This window comes from Amphiprion ocellaris, chromosome 2 (genome assembly GCF_022539595.1).
Source record: "Amphiprion ocellaris isolate individual 3 ecotype Okinawa chromosome 2, ASM2253959v1, whole genome shotgun sequence".
Classification (NCBI taxonomy): domain Eukaryota; kingdom Metazoa; phylum Chordata; class Actinopteri; family Pomacentridae; genus Amphiprion; species Amphiprion ocellaris.
In genome coordinates, this window is record NC_072767.1 from 16,734,397 (window position 1) to 16,753,238 (window position 18,842).

The 18,842-nt window shown below is 39.5% G+C and overlaps 1 protein-coding gene across 2 annotated transcripts in view; it reads right to left on the reverse strand.

Annotated features, from left to right (window-relative positions):
• The window catches only part of bcar3 (BCAR3 adaptor protein, NSP family member), a 76,439-nt gene that overhangs the window by 46,883 nt on the left and 10,714 nt on the right, over nucleotides 1-18,842 (reverse strand). The window contains exon 3 of one of the 2 annotated variants that reach the window (XM_055004553.1): nucleotides 15,749-15,863. In XM_055004553.1, the coding sequence (XP_054860528.1) occupies nucleotides 15,749-15,863 (115 nt within the window). Of the gene's footprint in view, nucleotides 1-5,353; nucleotides 5,530-15,748; nucleotides 15,864-18,842 lie in introns of those variants that run through there. The other variant, XM_055004555.1, reaches the window with a different exon arrangement.

Consider the following 18,842-nt stretch of genomic DNA (forward strand, 5'->3'; position numbering starts at 1 on the left):
CCTGACCATCTGCCAGACACACACCCTCCCCTGCAGAGGAGAAAGGACTGACTCTCACTGACTGAAAACGCAAACGCACACAGCACTTAGGCACATGAATACTTGATCTATTAATCTTATAAATAAATTATTCATGCCAAGATCTGAGAAGAGTGAAAGTGTAAAACTTGTCACTCACTCTCCTGTCTCTTACGTCCTCCCCACGTACTCCTTCCATGCCATTTATTCCACTTTTCTGCCTCATTTCAGTCACTCCTCTCCCCACCCATCCATCTTTGCCGTGCTCTTTCAGTCTTGTGCCCCCCTCCACACAGACTTCCCCTCCTTCTCTCTCTGTCCATCATGATGTCAGCTCTTCTTTTGCCTCCTCACTTTGTCTCCTTCTTTCTTTCTTTTGTCCCTCCACCTCTCATAATAATAGACCTTTCTTTTTTCCCCCTCCTTCTCCCTATCTTGCCTCATCCTCCCCTCCCTACAGCTGTTCAGCCACAGTCACATCGCCCGGCATCACACACACAAATGAGGACTGGTATTTCCTACACTAAGTCTACTATTTTCTATATTAGGACAATATCACACATGCCATCGCTATTTACCAAAGAATGAAAAGGGAAGTTATTATTAAATGTTGGTGTCACTTTTTAATGTTTGTTTGTAGTTTGTTTAACACGTCTTTAGATTAGTTTTCCTCAGTGTATTACCCAGTAACCTAGTGTATAGCATGAGTAGTGTTGATATGTTTACAACCCGTTTAACATAACCTGCCAGCTGTAATAGCTGTAATTACAGTTGAACTGTTGACTTTAACTATGTTTAAGATGTACTGATACAGACCTCCAAGTTTGTTATTTAGTACACATGAAAGCAAAAGTCATGTTTCACTTTCTGCATACACAATGAGCCATTAGCACTGCAGGAAACTGAGGGCCATTTTTTAGCAGCCTGAAGCTTTGCGTGCATTACAACTTCAACAATCATCCTTGTAGAGCAGATTTTATGATAGAAAAATGTACCTACCCAAAGATAGGTACTTCTGAGGAGCCCTGAAAACTGCTATGACATTGTTTGGGTAAACTCGGCGAGGACCACACTGACTGGTTAAATTTGGAGAGGACAAAGAGCATCATTTTTCCTTTAAATGTCCTCAAAAGTAGCAATCTTCCCCTTTCTAACATCGCCATTAACAATGTAAAATTCACCACAGGTTAACAGTACAAAACTATCATTGCTCTATTTCCTAGATATTCATAGAACTGGAGTTATGTCCACCTGCTACTACTGGTCTTTGTTTTGACACACTCTAGTAACATCGCGGTTGAAGGTATTGGAAACTACCGCCATGGAAACAAAAAGGCCAAAAGTGCAGACCACGGGGCCATTTCTGTAAATGTTATTGCCACGTTGCACCTGCCCAAAGTTCTGCAGTGGAAAGTGCCCTATTGTTTGAAGATTCACAGCTGGAGCATAACTAAGTCTTGAATGTCCATGAAACTCTCAAGGTTGATCTGTTCAATGTGAAAGATGAGCAACTGTAAGTTCACTTTTACTTTCTGATTTAATGTTCAAAGATTTGGACACAACATTTGGTACTGTAGATTAACAAAGTATTTTTGAATTCACTTTAGGTTTGAGTCACACCACTGAGTGTCTTTTTCTCCCTTAAATGATGTTAAACCTTGATTTCTCAGAATCAAAGTTGAAATGATTAGTGCTGATAATAATAATACAGCAGCTTTAAATCATCCAGAAGACTTGTGTGCTTTTATCCAATGGATCATTGAGGATCCTTGACACCCATGAGTGATGACCAACTAATGTCACACTTGTTTTTTACTGACATAGAAGATGTGGTATCAGCTAACCTAATATCTGCCGTATTGACCAAAGAAATACAAAGATTTTTATGTTGTACTCAATTGTTAGACAGCTTTTCTGACAAAACTTATCAAAGAATAATTCCTTGAACTTGTGATTGAAGAACCATACAGCAATTCTGAGATCTAGAGTGAGGCTTCAAAGAAAACATTGGAATGGAAATTTACAGTGAGAAAACCCGTAGCTTCACCTACCAACCAATCAGACGTTTTCTCCTTGACCATAGTATCACAGACAAAACATTCTGAAGTGAGGTTCGCTTTGTCACCAAAACCAGTGAAGGCCTTGGGTTGGGAACAACAACACACAAAAAACACACATGAGGCCTTGGGTGGGAAACAAGTGTAGATTAACAGGAAGAGGAAATGGCAGTATAAACATTTAGACGACAGACAGCTCATTATAAGGGATTACTAGCAATAAAACAAATATTCCCATCTTATCCCTTCCTCCTTTTCGCAGAGTGTCTCTTGAGCTTTCTCTTGGTCTCACAGGAGGACACAGCTTTCCTATTAAATTAAATTGAATTTAGTCCAGTGTTTTGATGGTAGGCTCTTTCCCTGTTTCTCTAGCCAACCGTACACATCAGTCAGGAGGCAGAAGGCTTTTTGTTAATCCACTGAAGTGGTGGTTTTAAAAACTGGGCTTTTTGCGGACCACCAGGAGTCCTTAGAAAGGTTCAACGGGTCCCATTTAATTCACAAGGACTGGGGCCCTCTCTGTGTGTTTGGGAATTCAGGTCTGACAGAGAGAATCATATAAGCACTGTTTCCAAAATACAAAAAGAGCAACTCGATTAAAAACACATTTTACACAGTAATATGACTTATACGTGAAATTGAGTTAAAACAGTAACTCTCACATGCTGCTCACTGGTCTCTCATTACACACAAACATACACACAATAGGAAAGACGAACTCAAACATCAACTTGCTTGGGAATGAGGGGTTTCCTCTCGCTGGCTTAAAGTGTCTTCCTGCTATGGCATGCATACAAGCACACAAATACACAAAAACACACACACACAGCAGTGCATTAGCAAAACCACCCCTGGCCAGAAGTGAACAATGGGAACAACTGTCACATGACCACTGTGTAGAGGCAGCCTTTGTTAGAGAGCGAGAGAGAGGTGTCCTACTGCGCTCTTCAGTGTGTGGGCCAACCAGTGTGTACGTGTGTGTGTGAAGGATGTGTGTAACATATTAATGAGGCTGTCATTAAATCCCACGGCAGTAGCTGCTATTTCATATGAATCTTTTTGTGTGTGTGTGCATCTCACTTTTTCACGTATTCACACCTAACTTCTCCTCAGCATGTGGGCTCATTTAGTATGTCTACACTGAGGTGCAGTAAAATGCGTTGATTCTGTACAGTCACTGACCACCACATTGTGAGCCAGTCAGTCGGTGGAGTCAGGGACGGAAGAAGGATTTAGACCTTTTACTTCAGTAAAAGAAACAATACTGCAACATAGGCTTACTACATTCTGAGGAAAAGTCCTGCCAGACAAAGAAAATATTTCAAGCACTTGAAATGATGCTTTAACTAACAAAGATGGCAGAACATTCAGAGCTGCACATGTGATGTCATCTCGTGTGACATCTGTGTGTAAACTATCTAATTAAAAAGTTGATCATTTGTTTTCGCTAATGTGACAAATTACAAACTACTGTGGTATGTGAGATCATCAATTTTGTGCTACATGTCATTTTACACTCGCATTTATGCTACTTATGAGAAAGCATGTTTGTTCCACGCAAGCTTAGGTGTGTCAGTCTGAATGTATGACAACATTTTATTATTCAGATGACAATAAACACAAAATAATATTGAAAAACTGACATTTTTAGAAATACACTTATTTGCTTTCATGCTAAGATTTTGACTGATAAGAAGACTGACACCTATCTCATGTTTGTGAGATAAGTATGAAGATCTAGAGGACAATTAGCTTAGCACTGCATAAGGACTGGACACAGAGAAAAACAGCTGTCTTGGCTTGGTCATGACACCGTTTAACTTGGCTGGAGCTTCATATTTAGTGTACAGATTATTCCTTGAAAAGTTGAAGTTTTCTTTTAATTAAAACACACAGTGGTGTTTATATTAAAAAGTTCATTTTACCCACTGTTAGCTATATGGTATCATCGAAAAGTAGTAGAGAGAAAGGTACATCATTTTCTTCAGAAATGTAAGTTTCTCAAAGTTTAAATAGCCACAAAGTGGTGTAGATCAAGTTGAGTACCAGTGCATCTTATCTGTGTATACTGTAAGTCAAGAACATGTACTTTTTTACTTTCCAGCTCTGCAGTCAGTCTTTGTAAAGATCAGCGGGTCACATAGTGCTGACGGGTAGCTGGAATACCAACCACCTAATACCAGTAGGGACCCAAGTAACACAACACCACACATACAATACTGCCACTGGAAGTACACGACCATCACAGAGTTAAAGCTGAGCTCTGTGAATCTGACACAGACACACCGCAGCATTAATTAGGGGCTGAATTTCTTTGGGTCAGTTCAACTCCACTACGATATTCAGACGTGACGCTGACTAATGTCTGAAACAACCTGCTGCATACGTGTGTTTTTCTCCATCAACGCCGCACAGACACATAGAAACACACAGATGTACACATATGTCTATCTCTGTCATCGTCTCATGGGTGGCATGCTGTTTAAAGATGTGTTCTCATAACTGGAAGGTCAGAGTTTCAATCTGACCAGTAGTCAGTCAACCTGTCAAAGTGATCCTGAGCAAGAAAGTGAAGCCCTGTTGGATGTACTTTAAAAACTTGTGAAGTCATGTCACATTAAACGTAATACATTTTTTACCGTATCATTGTTTTGCAGCAACTTATACTAGATGATGGAAATGTTTAAGCAATACTGTCTTTTATGAGCATCCAGTAAGGTTGTGAAATCGTGTATCCCATCTATACAGCAAAAACAAACATAAGCCAAAAATACACAAATATCTAATGAGTCAACATACTCAAAAGACATGTAAAGAAGAAAAACGTTGATAAAAGAAATGCCTTTGGTCTTATCTGTCATATTTCATGTAATTATTTCCTGCTGGAGTTGCCACAGCCATCACCACCAATCCCAACAACCAGTTACACCCAGCGCCTTGGGATGGCAACCTATTGCTTAAAAAGTCCCAGAGAAAATCTAAATCATTGCAAGCTGTAAATAATCAAACTGGAAGGATGGAGAAACAGACAGCTGAAAGATAAAGAGGAGGCATGGCAGTGTAGTGAAATAACAAGCCGCCACAGAAAGAGAGAAAGTAGGATTTCTATTTTTAAGTTTCAATGAGGAAAAGCAGACAGATAAAACAATGCAGCCAGTAGAGAAGATGACCATCAAGATAGTTGTCTCAGCTCGGTCTGGACTGCTATCAACATCTACATGCACACATTCCTACACACAACTACTGTATGTAAACGCATTCACACTCGTGTTTCTTACCTGTCAGTAAGATCTCTCCGGCTTCTGATCTTTGCTCTTCCTGATCTTTTAGTTTTATATACTTCTATGAAGCTTATTCCCTTTCATAGTTTGAATGACTAACTTGCTGAGTTGCTGACCGGCTGGAAGACTATACACTCACGCTCCTTCAGACAGGCAACAACAAGTAGCGCTGCACAATCACAAGCCCTGCCCTCCTCTTTCTCTCACTGGGGAGTGATTTGCAAGCACCCAGCCCCTCCTCTTGCTTCTTCTGTGTTTGGGAGGAGTTTGCTTTCTTTCTTTTTTAGTAGAGTTGCCTCTTGCCCCCCTCCTCCCAACTCCAGCCTCCAGCATTGAACAAAACTCCCCTCTGCCCTCTCCTCCTCCTCCTCTCATCTCCTCTCTTATATGTGCCCTGCACGGCCTCATATTTCATGCCCCAAGTCTTTTTGTTAGGCACCTCTTACACCAACACCACCAACTGCTCTGGTACTTAAAGAAGATTTAGATGTGACCTAATGTTGCTATTTGCAAAGAGGAGAGAGGATGAAAAAAATGCCATCTCGGCATCGTTGTGACATGTTTAAGGAACTTGAGGTCCTCTCAAGACCAACGGCGTTTTACTGCTTGACTTACTGTTGGCTAAAACATAAATCAGCTCATCGTGAGAGTTTAAAATGTAGCTGGAGTGTTCTTCTAACAAGGCTTTCAAATATACAGAAAGTACACTGGCAAGAAATTTCATCTGTGAAGGAGATGAAACAAGTAATAGTGCTCTACTAGTGTCATCACATCAGGTATGCACTCATGTTGTGAGTGTGTGTTTGTTGTATGTGTGTGTATGTGTGTGCTGGCTGGCCCCTTAGGACAACACTCTCTCCTGTCTTTGTCCTTCTGTTCCTTTGTATTGTCTAGAGTTGATAACACCCAGACACGTGCATGTGCATTCATGTTTATGTGTGTGTGTTCGTTTCCTTTCAGACAATACAACGAGCCCATCCTGCCGCTGTGGAAGCCAAGATGATCACATGGCCCACATTGGATACAGTCATCACACACAGTTTCTGCTACATGCAGGTCTTCTGATCTAGAGTTATTTATTCAGTTTGTTTGGTGTAAACTGCTAAAAATGAAGCAACTCAATGTGCAAGAGGACCTTAGGAGGATTTGCTTATTTTTAGTAACATTACTGTTAATTGTAGTTTTAGATAATGCTCCTTCAAAATTTTCATGACTCAAATTTTTGGAAATTTGGCAACACAACAGAAAAGAGTCCGGCAGTGCATGTACAATACATAAAGAAAAAAAAAAGTCATCGCATGCTTTCTGTTTTACTTTTCACCTGCCATACCTGCAGCAGTTGTGCATGTTTATACAAAGGAGGTGACTAACAGTGCTCCGGTGGACCTACTTTTGGTTTCATTTCCAAGACAGTGGTTTAGAAAAGAAGATTCAACAATAAATCTGTTTACGATCCATCTTTGACTCCTCCTGTTAGATTGTCACAGAAAACAGCAATTAAACTTGGTGAGTAAAATGTCACCATAACCCTCAAGACTGATAAACAAAACTATGAAAAGGAGACCCATGGTGTTATTTATATTTTTATTTCATTACTGTAGGCCACTGATTCATATCCTATCAGAACCCCGCAAGAGGTCAGGTGATGAGTCAGGTCTGTAACCTGAAATAGGTAGAAAACAAAATACTGTCACACAAATTATGTTTGGTTTTTATCTGTGTTTCTCTGGGAAATGCTGTTTAGTTTGTCAAGGAGCTACATAAGAATTGAGAATCAGTGCAGGTCTGTAACTGTCATGAAGCTTGAGTCACATGAAAAAAAATAGAAACTACATTTTTGCTTTTTTACGCATATTCCATATAGTATATGAAACAGGTTCACAAACAGTCAATAAGACTAGTCACTTTATATTAAAAAAATTCCAGCACTGTTATGAGAGAGAGCAGGCTGAAATGTCAAAGCCAGGCTCAGAAGTTGCTCCTGTACTTCCACTGAGAGGATTGTTTGCATGTAAAAACATCCAACTAGAACTGAATTTCATGTTTTTTTTGTCTCAGTACATGTCACTCCTACTATTTCACAGAGGCATGTCAAATTCTTGGCAGCTTTAGGTGTGTGAAGGTGGTATTTCCAGGAAGCTATACGGTGAGTCAGGAGTGTAATCTGTAATCATCTCCTGAATCACCTGAGTTTTCCCAAAATATGAGAGCATGAGGTGGCAGGGGGGATGTTAAAAGGGGTTAGAACAGGACTATAATCCCTCAGGATGACTTACATGAGCCCTGTGATGACAGGTCTTATCAAGCTGACTGCAAAAGAAAACAAGCACAGAGGCACATCTTCACACTTTAAATGATCTGTCAAGTGGCTCTGCACTTTACATTGTGGGTCTGCATGACACACAAAAAATGTGGAAAGTCTAAATATCCCAAAAATGTCCTCCAGCTGCAGCTTCTCAGAGGTGAAGAAGTTGGTTTATCAATCAAAACAAAAAATGTGTGCAGCAACAAAATAACTGAGTGACTCATGACATATACAGAGTTTGTTAGTCTGAACAGACAAATACCAGCAGGCAAAGACTCCAGATCAGTGCCGATCAATAAGAAAACAAGCAAGCTTTCATATTCCCATCAATTTTTCCATGCTTTTTTTTTTTTAATGTTCATAGTCCTGGACTGGAGAACACCATCAACTGTTACATTCAAATACCAGTTGTGGATGTAAACCTTCACAACTTCTACTGATTTCCTGAAATCCAGCTGCATTGCTATTATATTATTGTACTGCATATAGCTGAACAGTGGCTTGGTGGTTAGCACTTTCACCTTGCAGCTCGAGGAAGATTCCCAGGGATCTTTCTGCATGGAGTTTGCATGCTCTCACTGTACATGCGTGGGTTTTCTCCGGGTTCTCTGGCTTCCTCCCACAGTCCAAAAACATGCGAAGGTTAATTGGTAACTCGTAATCGTCTGTAGGTGTGAATGTGAGTGTGATTGTTTGTCTCTATATGTAGCCCTGTGACAGACTGGTGACCTGTCCAGGGTGTCCCCTTCCTTCACCCTAAGTCAGCTGGGATAGACTCCAGCCCCCCGTGACCCTAATGAGGATAAAGCAGTGTATAGATAACGGATGGATGGATGGATGTACTGCATGCAGTAAGAAATCTATAAGTTCAAGGCTTTATCTTGAACTTCAGACAAGTCTCAAGACCAAAATGTTACTTACACATATATTTAAAATGTGTTTGGAGATTGCAGCACTCTGATAGCTATCTCTTGCACTTTGTGAATGTGAGTTATCGGGCCAAGCCCTGCTTTAGAATACTGGCACTCAGGCAGCATAGCATGTTGGCCCAAAGCCTTGCTGAGTCACTCATTTTCAAACGCTGACCACCAATACACCGCAGGGCACCTGTGCTTCTCAAACCATTAAATAGATGGGTCTGGCCTCCCTGTTTACCGGAGCTGCCACCTGCACATAATTATATTTACGTATAAGTAGTTTATTACAGTTGGTGCTGCAACATTTTTTCACCCTGTTTTGGTTCCTTTCCATGTTTTGTGGCATTCCTATATTTCACAAGGAAGATATGATCTGTGCCAAGAACTTTCTCGTCCTGATTTCATCCTCTCCTCCTTTCTCCCTTTTCTCTCCCCCTCATTCCATTCACTTCTTGTCTCCCTCTTCCCTCCCCTCTGCTCTCCTCCTCCACTCCCTTTTTTTCTTTTGAATCACATGCTTGTGTTTCCACATGTGTGTCTCTGATCAGGAAAGTGTTAGGCATAAACATTTAGACCATTCCTTATTCTTATAATAACAGACAAATTATTGGTCTAAAAATCTGTGTGTTTGGGTAAAATGAAATGTGTCTATTTCTGAGTCGAACAAAACATGTGAAACATTAACTGTTGATCCACAGAATTCTTCTTCTTTGCTCTTGGTTATTTATATTTCAGTGCATGACTCAAGATTTCTGCCATAGATATGCTCCTGTCAGCGATGCATACACTGGTGTATATTGACTAGAAAGAAGTATAATTCTGGGGTAGTTGTCATTAGCAATTCAATTACTTTTTCTTTGTAAGGGACCATGTACAAGATCATATTTTCCCATTGTGTATTTACAAAGTATAATGCCAAAGATTAGTGAGATCAAGTTTTCTAGCTTGTGTGAGATCATTGTCACCAGACAAAGGACAACAATGGTCATTTGTTCAAATGCTTAAAAAAGCAAATTGTTATGTTTATTCGGCAAGCTGTATGAATGATAACTTGTCTCAGAAAGTAAACGCTGAAGTAACATGATGTTGCTCTCACATATAAAATGTGTGACAGTGACATGGAAGCGTCTTTCTTCCAATCAACAGACAAACTATAATTACTACTTAACCATAGAAAAGGTTTAGCCAAAAGTACGTTAACCAAAGTACTAGCAAATAAATAAAGTAAAATGAATCACTTGTTCATCATTTTTATTTTGAAAAGCGATGCTGTGCTATTTGTCACCCTATCCTTTACAATTGTTATGGCCAAGTTCTTTAGTTTAACCGAATGAATCCAAAGCTATGTGAAGGGTAGTTCCATTGCCTTTACTTTTAAGCTTTTATCTTGGTCAATAAAAGGGATAGCCCCACATGCTGCATCTTGTTTTGTTCCAGATAATTCATCGTTTAAAATGTAAAAATAATAGTACTTGCAGATTTTATAACAGTCTTTGTGTTAAGTAAAAATAATGTATATCGAAATTGTTATGTATCTCCATTAAATGCTGGCAGTATAGATATCTTTTCATTATTGCATAGGGGAGATTGTCTGGATTTGATATCAGAAAAGACATTTGAAAAAAATATGTGGTTAGTGCCAAACTAACTGTCATTAATTTATTCAGTGTAGTGTTCACATATAGTAATAGGCAAATTATTAGCAGAAGCAAACAAAACTAAATGCTAAAGCTAATGTTAAAGTGGTTTGCTAATGGGGCCGCACTGTGGTGTGTTCTATGTCTATGTAATGAGGAGGTCAGAAGAAACTGAAACAAGAGTAATGGGTGCAGAGACAGACGTTGAGCTGCATGTAGATTTTATCTATGATTAAATTTTATGTATATTCTAAATTATTTTTTCACCAACACTTTGTCTCACAGACAAGCAACTGGCATTGTTGGAAAGGTCAAGTCGTGAGGTTTCATTTAATATGCACTGCAACGAATACTTCAGGAGCAATTCAACTCAGAAAGAGGGATGACAATTTGGATGCAAAGTGCATCAGTTGGGTTCAAAGGGTTAAAAGATGAGAGCAATTTACTGCTGGTTCGATGCCAGCAGGCTTCTGTGTTGTACTCCATATATCCCTCTTTAACCCCATATCACCTGGCTGCTTCTTAACTATTCACTGTCCCATAACAGCAAAAAATAGCAAAAACAGTCATTCGACACTACTCAATGTCACTGAATACTATGTCATTGTAATAATTTTCCAGCTTTTTAATTGAGACAATGAATTCCTGGTTCTGCCAAACAGAGTCGTTACAAACAAAAAGGTAGAAAAATTTGGAGGACAATTATTTGAATTTTTTCATTGCTTGGATAATATTGTGGACCAACAACTGCTAAAACACTTTAGCGTGATCTATCTGTGTTGTGCCTTGTACTTGTGTGACACCAAACACGTGTCATAAACTTGAAATAATTGTTGAGAGAAATCGACTTAGCATATGTTACACAATAAACCTGCAACCTGGAGAGTAAATTATTACAATCAGTGAGTTTTTCCTAAGTTCCTATGTGGGGTCATTCTAATTCTTGGAACTAGACACTCCCAGATGGTTTGACATGTGAGAGATAACAGCAGAATGTTGACAGCACAGCTGGTGTTACTGACATACACAGACAGAAGGAGCAAGATGTTTATAGTACACTTAGTATTAACTTTAGGTCATGTTTATGAGTCTATCACCTTGACATGTGAGATTATCCTGATTCACCTTGTTTACTAATAACATGAATTATCAAATATGTAAAAGGTTTGGGAAAAAATCCTGCATGCACAAGCAGAGTTTAACTCAGCACAGCACAACACAAACATATTCAACATACATCTTTACATGGACTGTGATTCATCTGCATTGAACTGCTACAGGTCATTTTTTAAATGCGTCTTACAGTGGAGGAAAAAAAGCACATTTCACGTGTTTTCTCTCCACTGTAAGAAAAAATGGACATCCTTGTCCAAACTGTGAATGCAGTTAAGTTTGTGGACACTAATGGACACTAATGTCTATTAGTGTCTGTCTGTCTGTTAGCAACATTACTCAAAAGCAGACTAACGGATTTAGATGAAATTTTCAGGGAAAGTCAGAAATGACACAAGGGCAGCATCATTAGATTTTGACAGTGACGCGGCCTATAGTCTGGATCCACGGATTTGTTTAAGATTTCTGTATCATTTCAAGATAGCGGCACAGCATCACTGTAACTATGACAACAAGTGATCACTACGTCAGCTGCTTGCTGATGATCGCATGATTGCGGTCCTACTATAAATCGACCACTGCGGACTTATCAGGACTTATCTGTCCGAAATCATACAACAACTGAGCAGCCTTGGAGGAGTACTGCGCTGTCTGAGTGCTTTTATTGTTTACAGTTGCAGTGACTAAACACATGAGATTGGGCATTGTGTGCATTTTGCAATATAGTTTAAAAAAAGATTCAAAATAACTCAATTGGCAACATCTTTTTTAAGTTTTCTAACATCTACAAACCACTTAGTAAGACAAAACAAAAAACAACACCTGCAGGTTCCTTGAATCTGAACGGCCTTTAAGTGTGTCGGTGGAAATAAGCGATGACAGTGAATTTCTGCTCTCCTTCAAGAACATCTGCAGTAATAAACACAGTAAAAAAAATACTAACAGCTCAGTAGTAGATCAAGTAGAGTGACAGCTATGAATATGTGTAATTGTCAATGTTCTATCTTTGGTCCACAAACCAACTAACCCTCAAATGACCACTTTCTGTTACGATGGCAACATCAGTGTCCACCAGAGACACAAACAGGCAAACAAACTCCATGATCACCTGCTGTTTCTCTCTTTTTCACACGCACACAAGCAATGCAAAACTTGTGTCAATCTATGTTTAGCATTGGCATGTGTGGATTACTTCATACAGTTGATCAACAAGGCTTAGTCAGAATAGTCATTGTTTGAAAAATTCTGTTTTAATGTGCACATTATTCCCTTTCCCTTGTTTGTTCCTTTGTTGTTCCAATAGTTCTCTTATTACAACCCAGGTGCTGATTTTGTAAAGTATATTGGGTGGGTGAAGTCTGCATATATAATTTTTGTCAGTGCAACTATTTTACCCCTTATAAAATAGGGGGTGTCTGCTTGGTGAGCAGTGCACAAGACCTTGTGAGGGAGTTTGGTGATAGTGAATACAGAACATACCCGTATGAACTATTGTACATAATCCGTACCTTTTCTATACTCTCAGGTGTAAGAAAGCAGGCTCCCTTGATTAAATAAAACCATCCATTCTGGTAGGTATGTGTGTGTTGTCATGTATTGCCTTGAAAATGTCCAGCACGTTATCCAAATTAGAGCTTGCAAGTGAAAAGCACACAGTCCTGTTGCTTTCAGATGACTATAGTGTTAACCTTACTGTTGTAAATGGCAGTGCTAGAAGGAATCCCCTAATAATGTACTGAAGTGATGTGAAACTATTTTTTTATTGAATCTATGCCTATACATGTCTGCCTATGTTTGTAGAAGTAATATTCACAACATATCTATGCTAATAAATGTGGTAATAATCAGAAAACACTGCTGTTTTCTACTTAAAATTTCAGAAACACAGTATGGTCACAGTTGATCTTTTTAACAGAACAATCTCCAAACTGCTGCGACAGCTATAACGAAGTGTAACCTAAAACTAAAATACCTCAAACATTCATATGTGGGTTTTGATGATGCATTCACCCTTTAATTGATCTAATTGAAGCATCTCTATTTCTCTGCTGCATTTTAATTCCTGCCAACAAGGAAAGTACCTGGCACACACATACACACACTCACATTCTAGCCACGTAACCACACACTGTGCCAACAAAAAGTAATATCATCAAATTAATATGTGCCCGGGATGCAGTGTCTGTGGTTGTATGTGTTTTATTCTGAAGGTGCTCTCACTGGAATGCTCTAATCTGGGTCAAATGTTGACTTGACATTTTTTGAGGTGTGTTTGGTGTGTGTGGGAAGGATACCATTAGCTGAACAAATCTGGACTTTGTGGTAATGATAGGGATGGCAGCCTGCCAGGCAGACAGATAATACCACAGTAGTTGGTGACTGAGTGATTTCAACTGGAGGCTGCTTCACCTCAGCAACTGTCTCCAAACTGCAGGCTGGGGCTCCATGAGCAGTCACACAATGATCTCAGGAATGTGGAAATATACATGTTTTAAAGAGGGTAAAAGCTAATGTACTCATCACTTGTTTTGTCTACGTGCTCCATGCTCGCTTTTTACTCAACAACACTGACTGCTTGTCAATAAACGGTGGGACACAGACATCTCGTTCCATGATCTTTCTCTTAATCAAATGAGACCCTTGTGTTGCTGTAGGGATGTTAAAAGAGCTGTTGTCTTTATTTAGTAATTTATCAGGTAGTGATTCTGTGGCTCTTTTAATAGCAACATCAGTCTGTCCAACTATTTTCTGCTCCAACACTTCAACTGACTCCATGAGTATCTCATGAAGTTCCGTGAATTGTAGTTTAGGGATTCATGGTTATATGAAGGTGAATCATAATGACTCTGTGATCTCCTATATTTCACCATTAACAGGTTAAATTTTTATTTCCTGCTTGCTACACAGCTAAAATATGAATTTTACAATTTTATTATAATTATGGTAGACACAAACAAAGCAAGGCATTAGTACACTAAGCTTAACCTCCAACATGTAATGCATAGTGGACCACCAAAATCTTCTTTGAAGCCCAATCTATTCATATCTTTCATTATAAAACAGACTTTAATAAATATTGTGGCTTTATATATGGGTCATTTAATTAAATATAATGATCATGGCTTTATTGACTGAAATTTTATTTGTGGGTTTAAGGTTATGAGCACTATAATCAAATTATTTGGTAGTTCACCACATTTCATTTTTGTTTTATGAGGGAGAGGGCATACAGACTTTATATTTGCCATACGTATATTTGTAAGTTTATGTGAACCATTTTAGACCTCTCTTCTACCATTATATCTCAACTTATTTCTGAGACCTCCACTATTTTGTATCACCCGTTTCACACAATTTCACTCCAAAGGAGGAAATTACCGGCAATAAAATGGGATATGCACAACACTCAACTGCTGTCAACCAAGGTGCTGTAAGGGAAAAGTTATTTATACTCACTGCAACTTGTGGTCTGTTTTTGTTTTTAAAGAGGCTCCATTCCAGATGGGCTTGCAAATTGCCAGGTTAACTATGAGATAGGAGGAGACTCTTTATAGTCCATGCTTCCTTTTACAGCTTCAGAAAGTCTGGCTTTTGAAAACATTTCAGAAGTTCAGTCAATACAAACACTATGGTTTTTTTGAAGTGATGCAATGAATGTTATCCATTGTTTTGATTTCAAACTGGCCATTTTGCCTGTTTTGACTTTGTCTCTCAAATATTATTGCCTTTAATCCTGTGTGATCACACCCAACATGATTCACTACAATTATTTAATCACTTAGTATAAATTAGAGTCAAGTGAGACTCAGTCACCAAGACAACAGGTAGATTTCACAGTATAATGCATGGGAAACTGTGCAAACAAAGCAGTCTCTCACAATCCCACCCACACACACACACACACACACACACACACACACACACACACACACACACACACACACACACACACACACACACACACACACACACACACACACACACACACACACACACACACGCAGGCATATACACACTCACAATCCTCTAGAAGTGATTAAACCCAGCAGGACTACAGGCCTCAGCACTCTTCTGCTTATTTACTGACAGCCTTGGAAGTGTTCACATTTGTGTGCATGCGTGTGTGTTGTATGTGCATGTGTGTGTGTGTGTGTGTGTTGTGTGTGTGTGATACAGCATTGTCCTCAGCCAGACAACCCCCTCCCCACCAGTAGATCCCCAGGCATAAGCATGTCTTTACATGACACTAATGCTATCTGTCTCTGTCTTTCTGTCTCCTCTCTGGGTACAATGAAAGAGGAAAAGAAAGAGGGAAACTTGGGGAATCAAACACAGAATCAGAATCAACAACGTGACGGAAAAGATCAGAGAAGATAATGTTTGATGAATCGTGTGGCTGTGTGTGGGAGTATCTGAGTACCTCTCCTCCTCTCCCGCTCCTGCAGGAGGCGTAGAGAAGTAAGGAGGTGCAGACGGTGGAGGTGATTGTGGACTCCAAGCTCCAAAAGGTCATATTCTGAGATGTGAAGCAGGTCCTGGAAAACATTAAAAACAAAGTTGATCTGAAGGGATCATGCTCTAGATAACATGCTGAAAACTTAATCTAAGCATAAATACTAAACCTAAACTAGACTGCTATCACTTGCTGTGGAGTACTACAGCTTTTAGCAACTTTCTGCACAGTGTTCTAGTTTGCTGGTCTAGCAAAGTAACCCATAACTATCCACAAATGTATTTTACAACGTCAAAAGATATTTATTTCAGGAGCTGGTGAACAAAATCTGGCCTGAATTGTATTTGACTTTTATTCTACAGGTGATAGACCCAACCTTTAGAATTAAACCTAACACTTCATAGTCTGTCTTTCTTTCTGTCTTTTTTTATGCTTTCACAGCTGCAGTATGTCATGATTACAAATACCACTCTTTATTTGGAATGACTTTCATGTTGTAGTCATGTCGGAAAAATCAGACAAGAAGAGCTGCCCCTGCGATCCATGCTACAGTGAACCTGGACAACAAGCTCGAATGAGTCTCAACACTGATTTTGATCAGCATCAGGTGGTCATCTTACTGAGATTGACCCTTTTAAACAAAGACAAGAATATTTCTGGAATCATTAATTTGATCTGGAAGTTGTGTACGACCCAGGCAGAGAGACAGAGACAAAAACACTGTCTCATCTTTCTTCTTTTACTTCTTCTCTGTCATGTCTCTTCCCTGACCGATGTTCGTTCTTCTCTTTCTCCATTCCTCACATTTCATGACTTTCCTAAATTGCAATGCGCAACCTTGTGCACATGCTTTCACTGCCTGTTTTTTACACAGAATCCTCAACCAACATCAGCATGAATTATTCCTTGCAGTATGTGTATGAGTTCTGTGCATTCCACATGTACTCTGTTGTGACTGGAGATGCTCGGGTCTAATTTTTGACAGAAAATACTCAGGTTCTATAGATTGAAGTGTTTACTAAGAGGATGTGAGAGGTGTGTCAAAAATGCTGCTTAAAAGATATTTGCCAATCACAAGCAAGTGGTGGCCATATTATAGCTAATGTTAAACATTTGCTAGTGTGCTTCTTCAAAAGTATTGTCAGATGGTGGATTGGCTTTAGAAACCCCTTCTCTGACACTTTTCAGACATCATGTAAGGGGGGACTATGGGATCCATCCACTCCTTGGTTGACAACCCAACATGACTGAACAACATGTTGTACAAAGAAGCTGTGTTTGAGTATAACATGATCCTTGCCAGCTAATTTAAAAATGTAAAAAAAATATCTTGAGTTTGTATTCTTCAGAAACTATGGAATAACATTCCATTGTCCAAAAATTGAGATAGACAGACTTGCAGGAAGATGCTGTTTTTCTTAGTGGAAGTTAGGAAACACATAGTTTGTCAGGACAAATTGGTGGCTCCAGCAGTGCGAAAGAAAAAATGCTGAGACCACTGGTGACCTCCTATCTTCCAAAAGTGTGCCGTCTCCTCCCCTCATCCTGCTCCTGTCATTACAGCATTGTCTGAACACACGAACAAACACACCCTGCCTCACTTCAACCCCATCTATAGTATTAATGTAAACAGTCCCTGAAACACAGAGGCAACTAGTCTTTGAACCCCAACTCAACCTTGTACAGTTACTAGACCAAAACACATACATGTAAATGACACACAGTGTGTCATCACAGGACGCTCCCAGCTCAAACCAAAGCCTTTTTGTTTTGATTTCTCAACAATATGACCATTCTCTTGGTTCATCACAAACACTGCTCTATTTAGACTACGCACACATACAGTGGGCAAACCCATGAATATAAACACACACACACACACACACACACACACACACACACACACACACACACACACACACACACACACACACACAGAAAAATGACAGAGTGCGCAATCAGCCACAGCAAGTTAGAAGTTACACACACAACCACAACCACATATGCATACCTGCATCCCAAAGTAGCCAGCTGCACACGTGCACACATTCAAATTCACCCACTCACATACATAGATGTGTGAACTAAGACACAATATAATGTTCAAAAATAAACGCTGACACGCGGACATACACAAGCACACAACTGGTAATTGCAGTCAGCATGCCTAGACAGTTCAGTAATGACATGGTAGTAGTTTAAAGAAGACACCGCTCACGTTCAGCTTATGTTAACATAAGTAACACACACCCCTTGGCTGTGTGTGTGTGCGTGTACTTGTGTGTGTTTGAGAGAGACAGACAGGCTGGTATATCACAAGCCAAATCTCTCCCGGTATCTCCTCCCCCCTCTATCTATCTCATCAACCCTCTGCATCGAACAGCAAGTTGACATGTTTTCTTTTTTCTTTCTTTTCCAGATCCTGCCGCGCTGGACAACAGTTTGAACTCTCATACCAGTCCTGTGGAGAGCTGACACAGCACTTGTGGATGTTGGTTTAGCCTGTGTACATGTTGTTGTACCAATAAAGATGCAACTGAATGAAAGGGCAGAACAGAAATGCAGGGATAGTTCTGAACACTGAACATCTTGCATGTATCAGAAATTCAGACATTGAAATGACATTGAAATAGTGTTTTAAATCTCATTTCAATATGATTTTCTGTTCACACTTTGATGACAGATTTCTTTTTTTGACAACTGTGCCCACAGTGAGGCAGCAAAAGAAAACATTAACTTCACTAGCTAAACATTGTATCATATTGTAGTTTGGGGAACAATCATACAACATATAGTGGAAAGTTACTTTCTACTATAGGATAAAGCATGAAATTGGTTTAGTGGTTTCATCTGTATTGCAATAGTTTTTAATTTAGACCTAATGGTAGCCTAAAGGTTTAGAAGATGTTCTTTGGACACTCTTTGCATGTAGTTGTTGGCATTGTTGATGAATGATGATGATGATGATGAAAAATGTCGGCTGAGTTGGTTTGGGAACCGAGAGTGATGTGCTAACAAGCAGCCTGGATGGTTCAGAGGTACTGAACCGCATATTGTTGTT